Raw genomic sequence first — 23259 nt, forward strand, 5'->3', positions numbered from 1 at the left:
ACAGGAGATCTAGCCATCCTAAGCTCAGGGACTGAAATAGATTTGGAGGTATGACATTATTGGAGTATATGTGACATGAGTGTGAGCTTTGAGATTTCAATACATTTTGGCCATTCTCAGTGTCTATGTATCAAGTTTGTGTCTCAAGTGTGACCTTTCAACTCCTGCACCAGCACCAAGCCTCTCTGCCTGCTGCCATGCTCTCCACTGTGGTGGTCATGACCTCTAACCCTTTGAAACTTTAAGCCCCAAATGAAACACTGTCATTATAAGGTGCCTCAGCCCTGATGTTTATTATAGCAATAGAAGAGTAACTAAGACAGACTGCATACATGTGCCACCACACCTGGGTTTGTACACTTCTCAGAATCCACTGCAGGGTTCTACAATGCTAGGCAGAAAGTGTGCCAGCTCAACCACACTCTGAAATCTACACATTTTTAACTTCTAATTCAGGGGATGCTCAGACAATATCCGAGGTCATAAGTAGAAATCATAACTCAGACGGGGACTGCTGAGACATTCTAGTGAGGGATTCCTGGATACAATGAAGGTGTCCCATCAGCAGTGTGAAGAGGACTTGGTCTACTCAGCAACGGGATATATAATCTGTAGGACAGCACTGAGCATCTGAAGAGCGTCTGTAGTTTGTTAGTTTCACTGCTGTGAGTGTGGGGAAGTGTTTCTGCATGGCTCTGCAGGGGAATCCTCCCCATCCTGTCCCTGCTGGGTGGGAAATGTTGATAGTGCAGCAGCTGCCCTGAATGCAGCTTCCTTCCTGTTCTCATCCTGTAAGTGCCCAAGTCCAACTCCAGAGGAACACTGCAGTCCTCTGTCCCTCACCTTGGTTTTCCTTCCCTTTGGGTCACACCTGCTACCTAAAGTAAAACCCACCTGTGACTCCGATGGAAGAGGAGTCCCCAGGAAGTCTTTCTATCCATCAGTAGCAGCTTTGCCGATGTTAGGGATCTTTTAGGCTGATTGTGCCATGAGCCTGAAATAGTGTCATGACAAGCTACTGCAGCACTGAAAAATGTCCCAAAATCCTGGAAGACGTTGCTGACCCAAGGCAACTGGCTCCCTCTACTGTTAGGAACTCAGATACCTTGCTCGCAACCCATTGGCTGGGAGCTCTGCAGTTTCTCATTGTTCCGGCCCTCAAAGTGTAGAGTTTCATTTCTCTGCTGGTTCATCTGATGACTCTCCGCCCACATGCCCTACCCGGGACTGACTCCATTTCCGCCCATGTGCCCTGGCCATCATTATCTCCGCTCCAGATTCAGGATCTTTTAGTTGGCTTCTGAGGGTGTGAGAGCAATTTTGGAGGGCAGAATTTGGAGGAATTTAAAAGAAAACAATCTTCCTTCAGGTGAGTTAAATTTGAAGCCAAGAAGACTCTGGGAAAGAGGGGCTGCTGGCCTCCTGCTGAGTGCTCTAGGGTTGAGAAGACAAATGGAGGCGGGGTCTTGAAAAAAGACAGGTTTCAAGATCAAGAGAAGACCAGGTATTTCTCTAGTTGGAGTCCACTCTCTTCTTTCCGAATGTTTAATTTTTAGCTGCACCAAGAAGCCCCTGTTGCCAGACAGACACTAGTCCCTGTCCTTGTCCTCCCCTCCCCAACTAACTGAAGGAGTGAAACCAGAACGGTGTTAGTTAAGGTCTCTCTGTGTAACAGTGTATCTACCCATGACTCAATAGGTTCATTCCCTTTGCTTCTGTCTCTGTGATTAGAAGTACCAATCTATCTGCAGCCTATTTTATGTTTACTTGTTCTATGATCAGCCTCAAATCTGTAGTGAATTGCTAATGTTACTTGAAAGTCATTACATTTGCCAGCCTTTTCCTTGATCCATGTGTGCCATGCCAAAATGAAAACCAGCCCAGACTACGAATTGCAACTGCAAAGATAGTTGTGTGGGGCACAATAAGACCATGCAAGTGGTGTTGCTTTTTGGGATGCTTCTTGGGGATGGGGGTCACACTTTCAAGTGTGCTCTAGGTCCAGGATTCGATCCCAAGGAAAGACAGAGAAGGAGGAGACAGGGAAAGAAAAGAAACTCTGTGAGAACACTGGGACTGCACATGTGAAAGCTTTTCATTTCCTTGGGGACATGATACCCAACGATGGCACAGGCTAACCTCATGTAACTGCCCTGTCACCCTGCCCAGACACTGTATTACAGGGGGACATTGCACCCCAGGACTTTTCTACTTTTCAAGGATCAGCACAGCTCCTGATGGATTTAATGGTGTGAAAACTGAAAGATGTCTGCTGGTAGGAAGACCTTGAGAGCCAGGAAAGGAAGCACAGGGAGCAGGGAATCCCAGCTTCACACACACTGGTGTAGACACCAGAGGACACAGGCCAGGCCTCCTGTGTCCAGGTTGACATTCAGGACTGTCCTGAGCCCATCCTCTTTCCCTTTGCTCTCTCCTGCTCTTGGTCAGTGTGGACACCTCTTCTGAATTTAGGCATTCACTCTCTTTACTTCTGTATATCATAGAATATGGTTTTAAGGTGTGCTGCTTTAGTTTATGTTCTGGAACATTTGTCTAATGATTCACATATGTGTTTGATTAAATAAAATTCACCTGCAGTCAGGAGCCTGGGTCAGCAAGTAGCTGACAGGAAGTGGTAGGGAGGAGCCAGATGGAGAAGGGATTTTAAGTCTGGGTGAGGAGAAGCACAGGGGCTTCTGAAGAGACAGAAAGACCTGAGGTGAGCTACTTGCTATTCAGCCTCTCTGAGGAGCAGGGTTCCACTTCAACCTTTGAATTTTGAGTTCTTTAGAGGAACAGAGATTTAGATATGTTCCCTTAGCTTTGAAAGAGTGTGTGCCTGAGGGAACAGAATTCCCTCAGGCAGTGACTATTGCAGCCTAACTATTGCTGATAGCAGAGGAGTTGTACTTTCTGATTTGGGACAGCAGTGGCATAAAAGGCACAAACAACTTAAGAAGAGAGCAGCAGCCATATCTTGCAAAATATTACAATGCATACAGTAGAGTTGTGCAGATTTTAAATTTGCCAACATCTAGGGAGTACAAATTAAGTTGTTTCAGGTAACACTACTTAGTAAATGAGATCAGGGACAATTCATTCCCCAGCTTATTTGGAAAAGGTACCATTTCCTTATGACAGCAATACTTTAAGTTTCATCAACCTTAAAGAAAGTTTCACCTGCAACTTGATATGCAATGGCTGCTTGAGAGCCCTGCCCTTTTCTGAAGAGAATTGGAGGAGATTTGTTGGGGGTGGGTGGGAGGGGGAGAGGCTGGGAGTAGGACTAGGAGGAGAGGAGGATATAAAAACAAAAAAAAGGAACACATAACAAAAAAAAAGTTTACTTGTAACGGAGTTCAGATCCACCAGGAAAAGACCATAGGCTCAAATTATAGTTAAATGAGTTTATTAATTACTGCTAGCAGGTCAATAACAGCCTTAAAGACAAATCAAAGGCTTGTCACACAGAAGAGGCTGGAGGAGGGGATTTTCAGGCTGTCTCCTTGGTGTGGAATGTATAGCTGACTGAGAAACTGCTTGTACTCCCCTTAGCTGTGAGGAGCTCTCACTCCCTGCCCCAGAGTACAACTGGGGTCACAAAGCCAGAGGAAGCAGTTAATTATCTCATAGTGCTTTCCAATTTAGGGGATCATAGCGAGGAGGGAGAGCTGGGAGGAGCTGCTTTTAGAAATTTAGAATGGGTGCCAACACACAATGGAATTTTCCTTAGCCATCACCTACCCCAATCACAAAAGAAACAAGCTGTCTGCAGCCTTAGTGTTTGAGTTGAACAAACCTAGTTAGTGCTTTTGGTGTCTCTGTATTTGCTGGAATGGGGAGCATTTGAAGGGTGATAAAGCAACCTAGTGCAATGGAAGCTGATAAGGATTGGATGCCTGGTTACAACTTAGTACAATGGAAGCTGATAAGGATTGGATGCCTGGTTACTGGGTATCCTCTGTGGTGCTCACCCACTGAGCCTTCCCTTCAGCTCTTTCACTCTGGTTTTTAGCTGTAACACTGTTTGCCTAAAGAGACTTGAACTTGCCATCCTGTGGCATCAGCTTCCTAAGAATCCTGGTTTAGAGGCCAGCAGCAACAGTTCAGCTTCTTAGTTTCTTTTCAGATTCCTCACTATCTGTGACTTTTCTATACTGCATATTGCATGTGAATCTTCACTGAGCTTGCTGCCTTTTCTTTCATCTGGAAAACAAATGTGACCTGGTGGTGGTGGCACAAGCCTTTAATCCAAATGCCCAGGAGGCAGAGAGAAGTGTGTCTCTTTGAGTTCAAGGCCATCCTGGTCTACAATGTTAGTTCCAGAATACTACACAATGCCTTGTCTAAAAAAAAAAAAACAAAACAAAAAAACAAAAACAAAAAAAAACCTCTAATATGCATACCTTTCCTTTATTTATTCTTCTACTCTTCTTGTGTTGCAGGTACTTCCCTGTCCTTGCTGTGTTTCCAAGAAATGACAGCAATAAGCACCATTGTTTTATGCAGACTTTACAAAAGGAATTTCCATTGCCCTAAATTTCTTATGAGCAGTGGGATATTCATGTGTGGCTTTAAATAAGGAAATTTATGTCTCTACCTAAGCATTTGTAGAATTTATATTCCTGAAACAATGGTGTGTATTGTCAAATAGTTTGATGCAAAGAATGGGCAGAATCTTATCTTTAATTTGCTGATGAGGTGTAGGTTGTCCATTGCTTTTGTCTGCTGAACTGATAGTGCCTGTTATTAGGGGAACTTAGTGTACTTTGAAGTATAATTTCTCATGTGGTTTTGAACTCAGTATCTTTTTTTAATTATTTTTATTTTCTGTGCATTGTTGTTTGCCTGCATATATGTCTATATGAGGAAGTCTGACTCTGGAACTAGAGTTACAGACAACCTTTAGCTGCCACATGCGTGCTGGGAACTGAACCCAGGTCCCCAGAAAGTTCAGTCAATGACCTTAACCACTGAGCCATCTTTCCAACCCCCAGCTCAGTATCTTGCTGGCATTTGTAACTAGAGTCTCCTATCAATTTCTTGGTCAAATTTCTAGACCAAGATTGTTGAGTAATATTATTTTAAGGTGTGTTAAATTTCTTATTGCTGAGCGGGGTATTGGTGGCTCACACCTTTAATCCCAACACTTGGGAGGAAGAGGCATGCGGATCTCTGTGAGTTTGAGACCAGCCTAGACTACTAGAGCTGGTTCCAGGACAGGCTCCAAAGCCACAGAGAAACCTTGTCTCGAAAAACAAAAACAAAAAAAAATTTCCTACTGCTTTTGTTAAAAATGCAAAGACATGGTGCATTTGTTTGATGACATAAAATTAACCTGTGGTCAAGAGGCTGAGTCAGCTGACAGGAAGTGGTAGGGAGGAGCTGTATGTGGCCAGGATTCTTAAGTGTGAACCCAGCAAGAGGACTCAGTGCTTGTGGGAGCCAGAACACAGAGACAAAGCTAGCTACTTGCTCTTCAGCCTCTGAGAGAGCAGAATTCCCCTCACCCTTTGAATCCTGACTTCAGTAGAGTTGTGGAGATCCAGACAAAGCTTCCCTTAGTGGTCTTGAGAGAGTCAGAGCATGAAAGAACAGAATTCCTGCAGGCTGTGGTCCTTGTGTCCTGATCACTGCTGGTAGCTGAGGAGTTGTGGTTGTTAAGACAACAGTTGTTTAAGGGACATGACACTGTATTTGATGAGAAACAACACAAGATAAATTTTCAACATTTACACACACAAAATTCCTCAGAACCCACAGGGCTTGGAGGTATAATTCCATACACACAATGTTCTGGCTATCAATTCTGTTCTGGCTGTCACCTCTTTTTCCTTTAGTGAACTCTATGGGGTAGAGCAGGGACCTCTGAAAGATGCTAAAGGGATGGCTTCAAATCCCTTTCAGTGTATTGAAGACAAATGATCCTTGTAACTAACCATCTCTATATATCTAGTGCAGAGCTTAACTAGGTGTACAAACATATCCGCTGACATTTATTGTCAACAAGAGAAATCATTGCCTAAGTGCACCAGGAGATGGGACTGTATACAGTCCCGGTGAGCACCAGGCCTTCTGGTAAGAAACTTCTTACCTTCTGGTATGAAGAGGATCAGAGAGATGCCACACTGACTCCAGTGGATGTCGCACCTGCTGTGGGGCCTGCATCCGAGAATGCAGCGAGGTGGTCGGGATAGATGACACAGAGAAAAACTTTATGAAAAACTTTATGCTTTAAGAAAAACTTTATGCTTCCCAAGTCAGCTTAGGAGGAGATTCCAAGTCTGCTTAGGATAGAGAAGTCTCTCCAGGAAAAAAGAGCTTCCCTTTTTAAGGACTTCTGTCATCCATCTACATACAATTCTTTCCAGACTTCTCACCCTCCTGGCTGGTGGTTTAATCTCCAGCCCCAGGGAGGAACAGGAAGAGGCATCCAGCCTTAGGGAGTGTGAAAGTCATGGTATCTCAGTGAGCAAGCCCTTATCTGAGCCCTATCAAGAGCTTTATAGCACTGAATTGTTTTCAGTAAACATTACACAGCTGCCTGCTCCCAGGCCAAAGGGGAAGTGGGTTTCTGCTCAAGGACTGGTGTCCCCACAAGTGGAGGCTCCCTGACAATCCTAAAAACTTGGACTGAGGCCTGAGGCCAGATTTTCATGGAAATTGATCTCCTGGAGGTCCTTGGTGTCTCATATCAAGGATATGTTCCAGATTTATTCTAGCAGTAACCGGTGGGTGTTTCTGTACCCTATCTTTTTTGGTATTAATTTCTTTTGTAGGAACAAGTGTGCCTCAAGGGTCCAATCTAATTGAAGGTCCAGTAAAATTGGATGTTCCCCCTCTGATGATCCAACTTCCTTGCCAGAAACAGAACCAACTTTGAATCTGGAATTTAGAACAGGTATTAATTATTCTGATGAACTGCCTCCATTGCTGAAAGCTGTGTTAAAAAAAAATTCCCTATAAGGAAAATCAGACATTAGGGGATGTCTTTAATGAATTACAGCAGCAGGAGCTGTTTATGAAAGGCCCAGATAGAGTTGATAGTGAAAGAATCAAGACATTACAGTTAAAAGGAAGGGAATTAGAAAGTGCAGGAAAATTCAATTGAGTAATCTAGGAATTCCCACTACAGTTATGTATGGCAGAATTCATTACAAAATCAGGGGTGTTGGTGGACTCCTCCAGTAATAGGGAATCTCCCCAAATGCTTAGGCCAATGGCTGCTCCCCTTCCTTATACTGGAATTTATGATGAAGAGGATAATAGGTGGGTAAATATAGGAGGAGAACGTGTGTTGTACTACATCCTGAATTTTATGGAAAGGCTTGCTAGAGCAAGACCATCTTGATGTCTGTTATCCAAGGCACAGCAAAACAGGTATAATCTGAAAGCTAGAGAAGGCAGGCCAATGGTGGGTTAAGCACTGGACCAAGATTTGCGACTATGGCTGGGGCATGAGCCCATAAGACAGGAGAAGTAATTCTAAGAATAGTTTCGTCTTTGACAGAGCTGATGTTAGCATGTTGTAACCACTGTCTGCCTACTGCCAGTTCTCATGCATTTGATTTCCTGTTTGGAACTTTTAGTCTCATGATGTGCTTTGTGTGTCGATTTTGCAGACCTCTTTGTACCTTGACATAGGTATAAGATTAACTTCCTTATTTCCTCATGTAATGATTATAAAAGTCAGATGCATGCTTTGAGAAATTACACTCAGATCCGGCACTCTTGTGTTGTGTCTGTTTGTCACTCGCCGACTCTTTGCCCACCTGAGTACCGGATCCCTGGATCCCTGGTACTGATGAGGAGGAAGTACAGCAGTGGAGACATGAGTAGTTTGATGCTTTTACTCTGGGGATGTGCTGGGAAAGAGAGGGAAGGAGAGAAGGTAGGTTACACGAGGCTGTTGGAAGGAAACACTTCCTTTCTGCTCTCCAGTAAAAGGAAATGACTGTCCTGCATCTGAAATTTGTCATTTGGAACAAAATACAGTAGAGGATTTGAAATTTTGACAAAATGCTCCTTTTGCCATGTCACTAAACTTCTTTCTGTATTTGTCCCCCTTTGTTCTTTTCCCTATCACCAAGGTCATTCATTTATCTCTGCAGTGTCCATGCTCATTTTCCCTTTCTTACTTGTCCCCCTTTTCCTCATTCCAATCACACAGATACCTGAGGAGAAGAGTCAGGAGTCAGGACAGACAGACCCAGGGTCACAGCAACAATGGCCTTGTCAGTCCTAGTGATGATCAAGGAGGAGGTGACCTGTCCTGTCTGTCTGCACCTGATGGTAGAACCTGTGAGTGCAGATTGTGGTCACAGCTTCTGCCATGTCTGCATCACACTGAACTATGATTCTAGCAAAGGCAAAAAAGCAAAAGGCATCTGCCCTGTGTGTGGAGTTAGTTTCCGATTTGGGACTCTGAGATCTAATCGACATGTGGCCAACATAGTGGAGAGGCTGAAGAGGTTCAAGTGCTGCCCAGAGGAGAAGCAGAAGGTTTTTTACTGTCCGTGGCATAGAGAGAAACTCCAGCTCTTATGTGAGAAGGACATGGTGGCCATCTGCAACCTTTGTGAGGGATCTCAGGATCACCTTGATCACAAACCAGCTCCCATTGAAGAGGTGGCCTATAAGTATGAGGTAAGAAATGGGATGGTGTGGGACACAGAGCATGAGACAGTAACAAATGGGAAATCCCCACTTGCTGTGACAGGTTAATTTACCTGGACATCATAGACTTAAGGGTTGATATATCATTACTTCCTTTCTTACCTTTAGAGTCCTAAAAGGACATGATGATTTATTCTACTTTATCATATGAGAATCTGCCTGAACTACAAATATTAGGATAGAAAAAATAATGTCATGAAACTGTCCTTGTGAGTTTGAGTCAATGATCAAGAAAAGCCAAGAGCAGAACATCTAATTTCTTCCATATTTATCCTTTTTCATTGCTTATGTAAGATTCATTCCTAGTTCCTAAAATCCATCTAGTGACGATCAACAGTGGGGTTAGTAAATGAATGAATGGCAGCATGGAAGAGAATGTATGTATGGCAACTGAAACATTGGGAAAGAGGAGAAAGCAGTTCATAAGGAAAGACACAGGGGCAAGGTCTGTGTTGGGTCTTTGTTTTCTGTTGTTTTTGAGCCCCCATGTAAATCCTCAGAGACTAAGGCAGCATGCACAGGGCCTGCGGGGGTCTACACCAGATGGGATCCTAGAACTAGAAGAGGTGGGTAATGACCCACCCCTAACCCAGAAGCCATTTCCAATAGATAGCTATTTATAATTAAAAAGTTATTTTCTCCAAAGGAGTCTCAACCGGGAAATGAACCATCCTTAAGGAAAGGCCCCATCCCTAGCAGTAGGTGGATGACCACAGAAAATGAAGCGAATCCACATGTAGAGGTTCTTTCTCTCATAATGTTAAATGTGGGCTGTCTTGATATGTAAAGTGAAACCTTCATGTCTCACTTGTAGTGAATGTTTAAGCAAAGCCTCTGCTCTGTTTGTGATCATCAGTAGAGGCTGAGAAATTGTTCTGAGACTGTTTAAACCCTGAAGAAATGTTGTCTCTCTGGAGAGGCTGCACTTGGTGCTATGTGGGAGCTTGCAACTGCCCCAACCTTGGTCCTCAGACACTCCTGGCTGACCTGGAGTTTTGTTACTTTTGATTATGGCTGCCATAGTCAAAGGGGACTGAGATTTGCGTGGGTTGTCTGTTCTCACAGGCAGCAAGAGCAAGATAAGGTTGTTAGTTGGAACCTTTCCCAGCTCCTATTAACCTTGTATGTGTTTGAATAAAGTAACTGGAGTGAGCTAGCTGGATGTCAGTCCTTCCCACGAGGAATGTCCTTCTCTGCTCCTTAGGGAAATGAAACCATAGCGTGTTGGTGAGCTTCTTTACCAGTGCACCTAGGACTGACATCAAATGATACATGGGGTGTTTTTGTTTATTTGTTTGTTTTGTTTTACTTTTTGCTACCTTACTGTTTCTTTTCGTTTATATTAAAGCTTGGGTTCTATGGGATTTCCATATGCTGGAAACGTCCATTTCTCTGCATCTATATTTCTTCCTTGTACTTTTTATTTAGCTCTTTTTCTGGTTTGTTTTGTCATATTCCAGTGTATTGGTTTTTTATCTCTTTTATTGTGTTTTCTTCTGTTCTCTTATTATCCCATAGATACCTGTTTCTTTTGTAACAGATATAAAGGGTATGCATCTAGTTAGGAGGGGAGGTAGGGGCAAGGGAATCTGTAATCACAATATACTTTAAGAAAAAAATCTATTTTCAGTGACGGAAAAACCTTAGCTACATAAAACAAGGACAATTAATAAAAAGTAAAAGAAATGACAAAAGTGTGCATGTGGTCAAGGTGGAGAGAGAGAGAGAGAGAGAGAGAGAGAGAGAGAGAGAGAGAATGTGCAGGTGTCAATTGGGAGCATGTGGTGGGATAACAAAATTATCCCAGTTTTCTGATGCCAGAATTTCAGGAATGGGTTTGTACATGGTGGGATGTTTGCTAAGAGATTTCTGTGTCTCTATCAATATGGGAATTGTGTGTGTATAAACAGATGATTGAGAAAGGAACTGAAGATTTACATACTTTATGTACATAAATCCTGGCATAAGTTTTTAAAAGAAAACACTCCTAGGCATTCTCTCTTTCTTCAAGGGTTTCTTGGCCTATGGTTAAGAACAGCAGTCCTACTAAGCACACAGCTTACCTGTACTACAATTCTTCTCCCATAGGAGAAGCTCCAGGCTGCTCTGCAAATGCAGATGGCAAATGAGAAAAGATGTGAAGAATGGGGAGATGACTATCGAAACGCCCTAACTTACTGGGTGGTAAGTGAGGACCCTTCCTCAGGGAGTCAGCCTGATGGTTAGGAGGGAACTGGGTAAGAAGTTCCCTGACTCTTCATTCCCAGGTAATTGATGAGGCCAAGGGGCCTTGATTAGTCCTCTCTACCTGTTCCCTTGGGACTGAGGCTGCATAGTGCATGCCTCACAACTGAGACTGGCTATGTGAGGAACTGAAGCCATGGAGGGGCCTGGTGAGAATGGGCACTGAGGCCTGGGCCTCACTCCTGTGGTGTTTTCTGGAACTATGACTATTGGGAAGATCTTGGGAACACTCACTATTCTGTTCTTGGGGTTAAATTATCTGAGGGGTTCAGAGGTAGAATGAGGAGTATTGCAGGCAGAAATAGATTCTGGAGCAGCTGTGTGAAAACTGAGCCACATCCAGGCATCACACTTTGGCTCAGGTGGCCTTGGTAAAGGTGACCTGAGATCTTTGTTTAGGAATGTCATGAACAGACCCTGAAAGGACACACCTGTTTCCCTAAGACTCCCTTCCCTCCCCAAGCTCAGTTCCCTGTGAGACCTTCTCATCGCCACAGTGGTTTTCTGTCCTCCAGTCCCATCAGGAGAGTCTGATTTTTTTCTCCCTTAAGAACCAAATACACAGTGAGGAAGAAAATGTGCAGATGGAGTTTAAAGGGCTGCGGGAATTCCTAGACTCCAAGGAGAAGAGTGAGCTGCAGAAGCTGATGCAGGAGAAGGAAGGCATCATGAACAGCCTGGCAGAGTCTCAAACTGAGCTGGAGAAGCAGAGGGAGGCAGTGAGAGACCTCATCTCAGATGTGGAGCATCAGCTGAAGTGCTCAACCATTGAAATGCTGCAGGTAAGACTGCAGGAGGTCCCAGCATCTGAGAGTCAGGAGACCTGGAAGCCATTGCCCTCCTTCTGTGCTGCTGTGATCTTCCTGATGATGACAACAGGGCTCTCTGTGCCCTCCCTGAACTCTTTCCTGAGCCAGTTTCAGAGACTGGAAAATCACTGCATGCATGGATGGCAAGGGGAAATTGCATTTTTTTTTAGCTTATCAAATACAGTACAGATGCAGAACCTGGTAGAGAAGATGTGTTGCATCATGGGTAGTTTCTACCCTGCTGCAATGCTGAGCATGTGTGAAGCACATTTTCAACTGTCATTATCACTGCAACTGAATTTGAAATTAGTAGAAATTATTTCTCCCTTTGTGTGTATGGAGTCTTTCACCCCTGTTGAGAGCAACGTGACCCTCCATTCTCTTTGGTTTTTCCCCACCAGTTGCCTGGGTTCTGCCACGTTGGAGTCCCCAAATAATACACAAGATGCTGTATTAATTATGAAGTTGTTGGCCTTGCTTGTTTCTTACTGGCTATCTCTGACTTAAGTATTTACTCCATAATTGTTAATCTAACAATTTCTCTTACCGGAGAAAGGGTCCGGACTTTTATACCTATGGCGGCTACATCGTGACTCCCTGTGATTCTCCTTCCCAGAATCCTCCTAGACTTCTAATCCCATCTATCTTGTTTCCCTATTGGCCAACAGTGCTTTATTGACATATACACAGGACTTCCGCATCACACCCCCACTGCCTCTGATTACAGTGGTGTGGTAGTAGGAGGAAATTTACTATCCAAGATCTCAGAAAGTTTGTCCTGTCTTGAGTTTCTGAGATGAATTGTGTCTTCTTTATCATACAGATGTAAAGTTTGTATTATATTTTATCTCTTTCACATTTTTTGTAAATAATTTCTATTGTAACCCAGAATATTTATTTTAAAAAGTAAAAAGAAAAAAGACATGACCATGTATGCTTTAAAATTTGAGACTAGAAGTCAGTAGATTTGAGAAATGCTTAAATTATTATTTAATACAAAATACAAAACAGCAACAGTTTCCGTTTATCTGAATGAGTGTCTGGTTGGAGTAGGTTCTTTCCTAAAGGTTTGCCATGCATAGCCAATTAAAATTTCCTCCAATAACCTTATAGGGTACCATTATTGCCTATATAACCTTCATGACTCTAGTAATCCACCCACAGGCAAATCTCATTTTAAGAGATCTCCAAAGCATTTAAAGGTAAAGCAATTTATTGGGTGCTTAACAAACCAGTGTGAACAATGTCACTATTATGTAGTCATTTTTAGAACATAGGTGGTTGAAAGGCCCACAAAACAAAACACATTGATCTTAATGGAACATCTGGATGGGGGAGGGACAAAGAAATCCTGTCTCACTGGAATGTTAGAGATCTGTTCGTTTTTGTGTGCAAGTGGGTCAAAAGTAGAATCCCATTCTTTTGGAGGTGTTTTGGGCTCAGAATATGCCCATGTTTCTTGCACTAGGATGTCCACTCTCGTTTTCCACTCCAACTTACACACTGCTAAAGATCGTCAAGCAGGGATTTTTCTCCTTGGCAAACCGAAACTCCTGGGTTTCCTTATCAAAGTGGGTAATTTTTAGCCACTCCAAGTGCATGCAGGGTCCACCTGTGCTGTTTCAGAGTGTTGCACAGCATAGCCAACCCACTGTGGTCCAAGACGTTCTGTAACAGATTGAGTCACCACAGGATCTTATGCTGAGTAAAAGTAGAAGCCAGGTCCTCACAACAGGCAGCAGTTAGCTCACAGGCTTCCAACCTGCAATTCTCTAGGTGGCAATTGGACTGTTTGATAGCATTGCACGGCAGCTTCACACCAGTTTCGTCTAGCTTATTGTTGGAAACAAGTATAAAGTTTGTGTTGTATTTTATCCCTATTACATTTTTTTAAATCCTTTAAACCAAAGCCATATTTTAGTGATGAATATCTCTGTAGTAGTTTGCTTCTTTCATATCAATTGTCAATGTATAAGACAAATTGGTAGTTGTAGGAACTTTTTGTACTCCATTGTGTTCTTTTAATTATTATTGAGAACGCCATTCGTCACCTGTATTAGACTGAATTGTACATATAGGCTAAACAAAGCTAGTTCACATAGTTACTAACTACAGCCACCATACTCTAAGAGCCTAAAATTGTATCTATTGACCAAAGAATCTGCCCATCTTTCTCTGCTTCCAGCCCCTGATGTCACATATTCAAATCTTTACTTTGTGAGATCAATTTTTGTGCATGACACACATCACTTAGTGTTTTTTCCTGTGCCTCGCTGGTTTAGTTTAACATAAATTCTCTGGGTCAGGCAAGTTACCACAAATGGCAATACGTCTTACTTTGAATGCCTAATGTCTTAACATATATGCTTATCACACCATTTTTATCCATTCCTCTGTTGATTAGTTCTCCAGTTGACTCTATTCTATGCATTCTGATAATGACTCAGTGGACAAGATCATACAGATGTCTCTATGAGGACAAGTCTGACCATCAGAATTCACCTATAACTTGAATGATTAGTTTTCCCCAGAACTCCTTTTACTATGGGATCCACTGTTGTTGGTTTATGTTATAGAAAATACAGCCATGTATAGCCAAGCATCTATTGCCTGTGATCTCAGTGCTTGAGAGTTTCTCATACATAGAAAAAAAAAAACATGAGAAGCCCATAGTAAAGAAAATTATGTATAAGCTTCCCAATGGATAGCCAGGTGTGCTGCCTCACTCCTTTAATCCCAGCAGTTGGAATACAGAAGCAAATGAAACTACATAGGTTCAAGGCCAGCCCTGGTCTATATAGTGGGCTCCAGGCCAGTAGGGTTACATAGGGACCCAGAGAAGGTACAGAGAGTAAGAGACTACAGGATGTCCAGCTTTAAATGGACCGTACATACTCCACATCTAATTTGAAGGCCCAGGGAAGATTGCAGAAGGGCAGAAAGCATGCAAGAGCCAGAGGTGGTGGATGAGTATAAGGACAACAGTGTCTTCTGGACACAGCTTAGCAGCAGCACATATAAAACTACAATTGGTTGGGACACCAAACGCAAGGCCTGTACAAACCTAAACCACACAAAATTCCACTATGGAAAGCTCCTCAAGGAGCTCCTGGTAATTGATAGCTGTTAGGAGAAAGGTCACATTTGTCAAAGAATGTAACTTTAGTTAAATCTACCAATATCCAGGGAAAACCACACATTCAACACTATTGGCAGGGCCTTAGGTCTCAAACCCAGGACAAGTGGCTAATTGAGGAGGCAACTTACCTGGCAGGTCAGGTCTTTTATACCTCTCCCATGTACAAGAGTAAAAAAACTGGAAAGCAGAGAAAAGATGTTTATTCAATGTGGTCACTTTTCAAAGATGGAAAAAGGTATTAAAACCCTCTCTGTCCATCCTTAAGTGAGATCAAAGTTTAAATAGCTCAGGTTATGCACGAATGAGTAGTCTGGGTCAAGGTGTGGTCCTGTCCATCATTCTTCCATCAGTATCTGGAATACAGACTAGTACTTTAAAGTGGTCTGGCAAGTAATTAAAATGGCCTAAAAGCTTTTCAGGATGCTAGCTCTCTTTGGCTAGAGCTGTTTTCTTCTCCCAGAGTGGAATTCCTGGAGAAATTGCCATTTTGGGGATGAGAGTCATTGTTTAAATGGTTTGACAAATTGAGAGAACACATGTCCCTTTAGACTAACTTCTTTTTCCACCAGGACAATTACAGTGAGAGAAAAAAAGAGACAGACATATCCTTAGTTGGTTTTAAGTATCAGACAATCTATTCTTCTGGTTCTTGTAGCTTCTTCATTACTAATTTACTAAATTGTGTCTAAATGACTAAAATAATTTGGAAATCAGCTTCTCAGACATGTGAGTTGCAAGTAAGGTAATGGATAGCTAACATGGAGCAGGTGAAAAGTCATGTGTTTATATGTTTAGTAGAACAAAACCTATAGAAGCTTTCAAACTATAGTTTATTTATCTTTGGTCTCCAAAGCCTTGTAGTAGGAGACACAAAATAGTCTATTAGTTTGCATGTAAGTCGAGTAAAATTGATTTATTGTATTTATATGATGTCTTGGAGAACTGGGGGGGTGGGAGGCACTGGCGTCACTCTCTATTGACTTTTTCTCTGCGGCCAGTGAGAGTGTGACCAGGATGTGCTAGAATATGCAGAACATGTTATTAACTGTGTTTTCTCCCTCCTCCCTAGGGTGTGAATTCTGTCCTAACAAGGTATGTGTGGGCTGACAGGGAAGATTAAGCCTACTGTATAGTGAGAATGATTTAGGGTCCAACTAGAATAAATGTGTCATGGGTTTGGGGCATTTAGACAAATTTATTCTGAAGTTACAGTGAGAAGGAGGAGAAGGCAGGGAAAGAAAGGCCGGGTCTGTCTGTTTTGTAACTACTGAGAACAGATTGATTCTCTTTTAGGGGACTGGGTAATGGGGCATCCAGAGTTAGGCTCAGCAGTGGGATGAGGCAAATGCAGTCACATGGGCTTTCAGACTCCTGTGGTTCCATCATTCTGTCCACACTGTGTGCTTGTGTCTGGCTGTCTGCAGTTAACAAGACTTGATTCATAGATCCATCCTAGCTGCAATGTTCACAGAATTGCACATTGGGAAAATTCCTGGGAATCTATATGTTTCTGGTAGGATGGGAAAGATCCAGAGTTCTTTTGTGGTTGTGCTTAGATTTTTCACAAACAGACTTGAAGTAGGTGAGCCACATACTTCAGAAGACTGGAAAGCTGTGCCCTTGTATGTAAAGAGTCACAACCAGGCTCTCGGCATCAGGCTCTTTCTGAATTTTGGGGTCCCATATTCTAATTAACTTAGTGCTCCTGTCTCCTTGGCCAAATTTGTCATTGTAACAAAAGAACTTGAAGTATCAAAAAAATCAGATGCTAGCCCAGAGTGTCCATATTGAAAACAGGATTTGAACTCTTCACTTTCTCCTAAGGCGTTTCCACATTTTATACCCAGGAACAGCTTCCACACTCCAGACTGTTAGACCAAGTTCTTGAAATCCAACACCTGTTTTCTTCCCTTCTTACATTTATCTATTCTTTATTTTTTGAGACTTTAGTTTTTTAGATTACTCTGTAGCCCTGGCTGTCCTGGAACTCATTCGAGACCTCGAACTTATAAATCCTCCTGACTCTGCCTCCTATGTTCAGGGATCAAAGGCATGTGACTTGTGACACCATGCCTGACCCTCACATTATACTTGGGTACCTTAGTTTGGTTTGTTTTAAAGTTCATTAATTCATTATTTTTTAAGCCTTTGGGGCAGGGCTTGAGAATGGTGTAACAAGTTGTTTGACTGTACAAGTGAGGAGTTCTGCCTCTGAGAAGTAAAGCATTCCCAGCATCACATAGCAAGTAAGTGGGGAGTGATGAGTGTGTCTCTCATGTCTCCAGAGTCAGTAGCCTACCCTCCAACCCCCTTATCAGAATTCTCAGGGGAAGTTCAGGATGTCTATAGCTAGAATGATGGTCAAGGTCACACTATCTGAGCTGTGAAGGTCAATCTTGTCCCTAGGAGCCAGGCCTTAAAAGTGAAACAACCTGAAATGGTCCCAAGAAAACAGAGAAGGATCTTCCGAGCTCCAGATATGAAAGGCATGCTGCAAGTGTTTCAAGGTGAGAGCAGCTGCATTCTGTGGGTTACTGGGGGATTCCAGCTGGGGCTGGGACTATATTGTTGAGGAAGACAGTGATATTTCTGCACATGGGCAGAGGACTCAGAAGAGCAGATAATGTGTCCCAGTGATTTCATCACATTTAATGAGAAATCATTCATCCCATCCTATATCACAATTTACAATCCATCCCCTAATCTGCAGAGGAGATTGACATTTATTTTTGGTTCCTTTGCTTCCATTTAATGCTGTGAATTTTCATCATTTCAGGGCTCATGGATGCCCAGCGCTACTGGGGTAAGGAGAAATCACAGCACTATATGCCACTCTCTTCTTAATGCCTTTCAGAATTTGTTTCTCTACTAACCCTCATGTGATCCATGTTACTTCTCCCAATAAACACAGCAATCTGTATCTTCTTGATTTAAACACAGCTCCTCCAAGTTCCCTCTCTCTTCCTCCTTAGGCTTCTGCTCCTTACATCACAAGCAAGACTGTACCTTGCCTCTCGTGTGACTTAACTTCTATGTCTCATTTTTCTGCAGTTCATGTGCCCCTGAGTCAAGTGCGTAATGAACATGTTGCCATTAACATGGAAAAAAGACAAATACAACGTCAAAATGGTTATGGAAGAAATTTGCCAATTTCTGAGACCTATATTTTTGGTGTTCTGGGATTTACAGAATTATATGCAGGGAAACATTACTGGGAAGTGGATGTATCTAAATGTGACTCTTGGCTCCTGGGATTAAATGATGGAAAATGTGCTAAACCCCAACTTGATACTCTGAATGAAAAGGGCATCAAAAGCAAATATGCTTCTGAAATTGAACAACATGTAAATTATCAGCATGAATATGCCTTTGACTTTAGACACAAATATGATTTTGATAATAAACAGTATGGTTATCAGTGTAAATATGAAGTTAAAGATGATTCTGATAAAAAACTTCATGTAAATTATCAGCCTAAACATGGCTACTGGGTTATAGGGATGACGAATAGGTCCGTATATAATGCCTTTGTAGAGTGTTCTGTCACTCACAATGCCAGTGTCTTGGTTCTCTCTCTGACTCGTCCTCCCAGTCGTGTTGGAGTTTTCCTGGACAGAGAAGCTTGCACTCTCTCATTTTATGATGTTTCCAACCACGGAGCTCTCATCTATAAATTCTATGAACCTTCCTTTCCTGATGCAGTTTTTCCATATTTTAATCCTATGGAATCATCAGAGCCCATGACAGTCTGTGGACCACCACCCTCCTAATCTCTCGCCCATGTCTGATGTCTGTTGGATCTCATGGGCCTGAGCTTTCTAGCATCATTTTTGCTCTTTCTACCTTTGGTCTTTCCGTTTCAGTGACCTTCACTTCAGTGTGGGTTCTTTTCCTTCATCCAGTTGTTTGTCATTTCCCACATTCCCAAAGAAATGACTCTGCCCCATTAGCTAAGACTTCCGCTACCCTCCCCCTCTCATTCTGTGGTGACACAAATGGAAGCCAGGGCCTTGTGCATGCTGAGGATTTAACCCCATTCTTTTTGTCACTGACAAAAACATTAAGGAAAGATCTTCTCCAGCTCCTCTATTAGTTTTGAAAATTCTATGTAGAAGTGTCTAGCCTAGGAATGAGCTCTTAGTGTTAGGTCAGTTTAACCACAATGTTGTGCTTCATCAGAATTTAAGAAGAAATCTCCAATGGTACCCACTAAGTCAGTGTGTTCAGAGTACCTGGTTCTACTCCTGCCACTACACATAGCAAGGTCAGCCTAAATAATATCCTCAAAAGCTCAAAAAGCTTTGTGGGTTTCTTTTTGTGGGGGGGGGCAGGGTTGTTTTTTACACTTTTACTGTGAAGAGTGCATACATACTGTAGGTCTGTACAAGAAAATGAAGTTGAAATCTATTAGAAAGCTCTGAAGGAAAAAGCATTTTCCTCTAAGCCCAGGGACTTGAGTTCAGTCATTTAAACCACATGATAGAAGAAGGCAGCTCTACTTGTTTCTTATCAAATATGTTAAATCCTGTGGCTTTCCATTTTACAATGAATGATAGTGATGACAATGATACCAGTAAACTTTGTGGTGTGTTGTGAAATGTAAACAATAGAATGTTTCTAGGAACTTATGCATGTAAATGGTATCCACCATGGTGTCAGTTTTGTCATATTCTCACTGAGACTGTAATAAAGGATTGTTGAGATTGAGTACCAGAGCCTGGCATGGTGCTTTGGATGGGATCCCAGCACTCAGGAGGCAAAGACAGGAGGTTGCTGTGCATCTGACTCCAGGCTCAGTTACAGGGTCAGACCCTGCTCTGTGTTATTTTGCTTTTACAGAGGAAATGTACCAGGATTTGAATGAGGGTGTTGGTTAACCAGCATACAATGAGGGAAACTGGGCAATAAGGAGTTTATTTGGAGTCAAATTGCCATAAATAGACAGAGATACATAAAGGGCCAACTATACTAGGGGTTCCAGGAGGGTTCAGGCCCTGGTACCATAGAAGACTGAATGAAGGGATGTCTAGAGAGCATCAGCTGCCCTATGGTAAAAGAACAATACTCTTCTTAACATCTTTTATGATGGGAATGGGAGTAGCCTCACAATACCCAGGCTCTCTGATTCCAGACATGAGGCAGACATGTGACACAGGACAGGGCACCCTTTCATAAACACTCACTTAGGTTAGTGTGGCACCTGCAAAGCAGCCACTGGGGACTCATTTTGAGGAGAACTCCATCATGTCTCTATCTGTAACCATAGAAAGGCAGTTACAGGGCAGCAGGTAGATTTGAGATTCTAGCATTACATGCTGGCAGAGTTTGCATCAGGTACGAACCTGATCCATGCTGTGTTTTAAGAATTAGAATACCCATCTCTGCGAGTTCGAGGCCAGGCTGGACCAACAGCCTTGAAAACAATACAGGGAAACCCTGTCTCGAAAAAACCAAAAAAAAAAAAAAAAAAGAATTAGAATACCCTAGATAGAGAAATGGCTTATCAGTTCATAGCACTGACTGCTTGCTCTTCCATTCATCCCAAGTTCAATTCCCAGCGCTGACGTGGTAGCTAACTGCAACTCCAAGTCTTAGGGACAGAGGACAGCTATCAAACAGGTTTCACATTTATTTTTTGAGAGGGTGAGTATTGTGGTACTATTTAGTTCTTATCAACTATGTTAAATCCTCTGAGTTTCCATTTATAGTGAATAGTGATGATAATGATACCACGTTGCTGTGTATATAAGTCCAGGCTCAGTTACAGAGTCAGACCCTGTTCTGTGTTGTTTTGCTTTTATATAGGAAATGTGCCAGGTTTTGGATGAGGGTGCTGGTTCAAGGGCACATTGTGAGGAAAACTGGGCAATAAGGAGTTTATTTGGAGTTATACTGCCAAAAATAGAGAGACAGAGGGGGCACAGCATGGGTGGGGGGTTCCAAGAGGAGTTCAGGCCCCATAACCAGAGAAGACTGAATGGAGGGATGTTTGGAGAGCATCAGCTGCCTATGGAAGAAGAACAAGACTCTTCTTACACTTTTTATGATGGGGCTTTGGATAGGTTCAAAGCAGCCAGGCTCACTGATTCCAGCCAGGAGGCAAACATGTGACACAGGACAGCATTATAACTAATAGTCTCCGTGTGTTATTTGGGGACTGAAACAGGGACAGAGCCCAGAAACTAAAATTATACAGTGGAAAAAAAGAAAGCAGATTCAACAAATGGTGCTAACATAACTGGATGCTGGCATGTAGAAGACCAGATAGATCCATCTCTATTGCCATGTACAAAACTTAAGTCCAAATGGATCAAAGATATCAACATAAATCCAGCCACACTGAACCTCTTAGAAGAGAAAGTGGGAGGCACCCTTGAACGAATTGGTACAGGAGACCACTTCCTTGAACATAACACCAGTAGCACAGACACCGAGATTGACAGTTAATAAATGGGACCTCCTGAAACTGAGAAGCTTCTGTAAGGCAAAGGACAGAGTCAACAAGACAAAAAGGCAGCCCACAAAATGGGAAAAGATATTCACTAACCCCACATCTGACAGAGGGCTGATCTCCAAAATCTACAAAGAGCTCAAGAAGCAAGTCTCCAAAACACCAATGGATGCAATTAAAAAGTGAGGTACAGGACTAAATAGAAAATTCCCAATAGAGGAGTCTAAAACGGCTCAGCATCCTTAGCCATCAGGGAAATGCAAATCAAAACAAATTTGAGATAATCATTTCACTCCTGTCAGAATGACTAAAATTAAAAACACCAATGACAGTTTATACTGGAGAGGATGTGGAGAAAGGGGAACACTCCTCCACTGCTGGTGGGAGTGCCAACTCATACAGGCACTTTGGAGACAGTATGGAGATTCCTCAGGAAAATGGGAATGAGTCTACCACAAGATCCAACAATTCCACTCTTAGGTATATACCCAAAAGATACCCATTCACACAACAAGGACATCTGTTCCACTATGTTCATAGCAGTATTATTTGCAATAGCCAGAACATGGAAGCAACCTAGATGCCCCTCAACTGAAGAGTGGATAGAGAAAATGTGGTACATTTACACAGTGGAGTACTATTCAGCAGAAAAAACAATGAAATCTTGAAATTTGCAGGCAAATGGATGGCACTAGAAGAAACCATCCTGAGTGAGGTAACCCAATCACAAAGAGAAAAACATGGTATGTACTCACTCATATATGGATTTTCGACATGAAGCAGGTGAGTGCCAGCTTACAATCCCACTGCCAGAGAGTCTGGAGGCAAATTGACCTGGCTGCACTCCCCAGGTCAGGGGATCCAAGAGAGGGTGAGCAGGAGGAATTCAGCTCTAAGATGGGAACCCAGAGTTTACCTCTGCCCTCTGCCCTGAGTGTGGGTGGATATAGGAGGACAGAGATTCTTTCAGAATCATTTATCATGCGGACAGTTCTACTCTAGTGCAGAGTGTTGGTGACAAGCCACCCGGAGCCTGCAGGGAGAGCTGGTCCACTTCCTGCCCACACTCAGGGCAGAAGGCAGAGATAAGCTCTGGGTCCCCATCTTAGACCTGAATTCCTCCCACTCACAGGACCACAGCCAGGTAGACACACCCCGACAGACAACCAAACAGCCAGGAGCCTGCAGAAAGAGAAGGTCCACTCCTGCCCACACTCAGGACAGAGGGCAGAGAGCAGAGGACAGAGAGTGTTGGATTTGCTTGCAGCCACCAAAAGGGAACCCTGGTTGCCTACCCACCAGGAGAAGAAGAGGATATTTCTACACCCACTGGAAGAAGTGATGGGAACAAATCCCAAAGAAGGGAAACATATACATACTACCACAAACAACAAAACCATAAGTATCAAGAATTAACAACCACAGGTCATTAATATCCCTCAACCAATGAACTCAATCTGTCTATAAAAAGACACAGGCTAATAGATATTACCACAGAATAAAGGGTTGGGAAAAGATTTTCCAGTCAAATGGACATAAGAAACAAGCTCTTATAGCTATCTGAATAGCTAACAAAATAGACTTCAAACTGAAATTAATCAAAAGGCATGTAGAATGACATTTCATATTCATTGTAGGAAAAATTCATCAAGATGAATTCTCAATTCTGAATGTCTAGGCCCCAAATACAAGGGCACCAACATTTGTAAAACAAATGTTACTGAAGCTTAAATCACACATCAGAGCACACACACCAAGACTAGAAGACTTCAAAACCCACTCTCATCACTCAACAGGTCTACCAGACAGAAATTTAATAGAGAAATAAGGAAACTAACAGATACTATGACTCAAACCCATTTAACCAATATCTATAGAACATTTCACCAAAACACAAAAGATTATGTCTTCTTTTCAACACCTCATGGAACCATCTCTAA

General features: G+C 42.6%; 1 protein-coding gene across 2 annotated transcripts; it reads left to right on the forward strand.

Annotated features, from left to right (window-relative positions):
• The first annotated feature begins 1205 nt into the window (after positions 1–1205).
• LOC106022651 (tripartite motif-containing protein 30A) lies at positions 1206–19575 on the forward strand. Of its 2 annotated transcripts, XM_040757223.1 has the most exons (9): positions 1206–1369; positions 6780–6901; positions 8171–8646; positions 10765–10860; positions 11472–11702; positions 15938–15960; positions 17275–17375; positions 17645–17671; positions 17920–19575. In XM_040757223.1, exons 3-9 carry the CDS (start codon positions 8227–8229, stop codon positions 18636–18638), a joined length of 1617 nt encoding a protein of 538 aa, XP_040613157.1. In that variant the 5' UTR covers positions 1206–1369; positions 6780–6901; positions 8171–8226; the 3' UTR covers positions 18639–19575. The 2 variants fall into 2 exon arrangements, with proteins under 2 accessions (XP_040613157.1, XP_040613152.1); XM_040757218.1 differs by lacking the exon at positions 6780–6901.
• Positions 19576–23259: the final 3684 nt, after the last annotated feature.

Source organism: Mesocricetus auratus, unplaced genomic scaffold (genome assembly GCF_017639785.1).
Source record: "Mesocricetus auratus isolate SY011 unplaced genomic scaffold, BCM_Maur_2.0 Super-Scaffold_4256, whole genome shotgun sequence".
Lineage (NCBI taxonomy): Eukaryota > Metazoa > Chordata > Mammalia > Rodentia > Cricetidae > Mesocricetus > Mesocricetus auratus.

What these genes read in the sequence shown, in the direction of transcription:
- LOC106022651 (XM_040757223.1), top strand. Translation starts at nt 8,227, where the DNA reads ATGGCCTTGTCAGTCCTAGTGATGATCAAGGAGGAGGTGACCTGTCCT. An exon ending in GTGAATTCTGTCCTAACAAG is followed by an intron (nt 15,961 to 17,274) that starts GTATGTGTGGGC and finishes TCTTGTCCCTAG; the next exon opens with GAGCCAGGCCTTAAAAGTGA. An exon ending in CATGCTGCAAGTGTTTCAAG is followed by an intron (nt 17,376 to 17,644) that starts GTGAGAGCAGCT and finishes TCATCATTTCAG; the next exon opens with GGCTCATGGATGCCCAGCGC.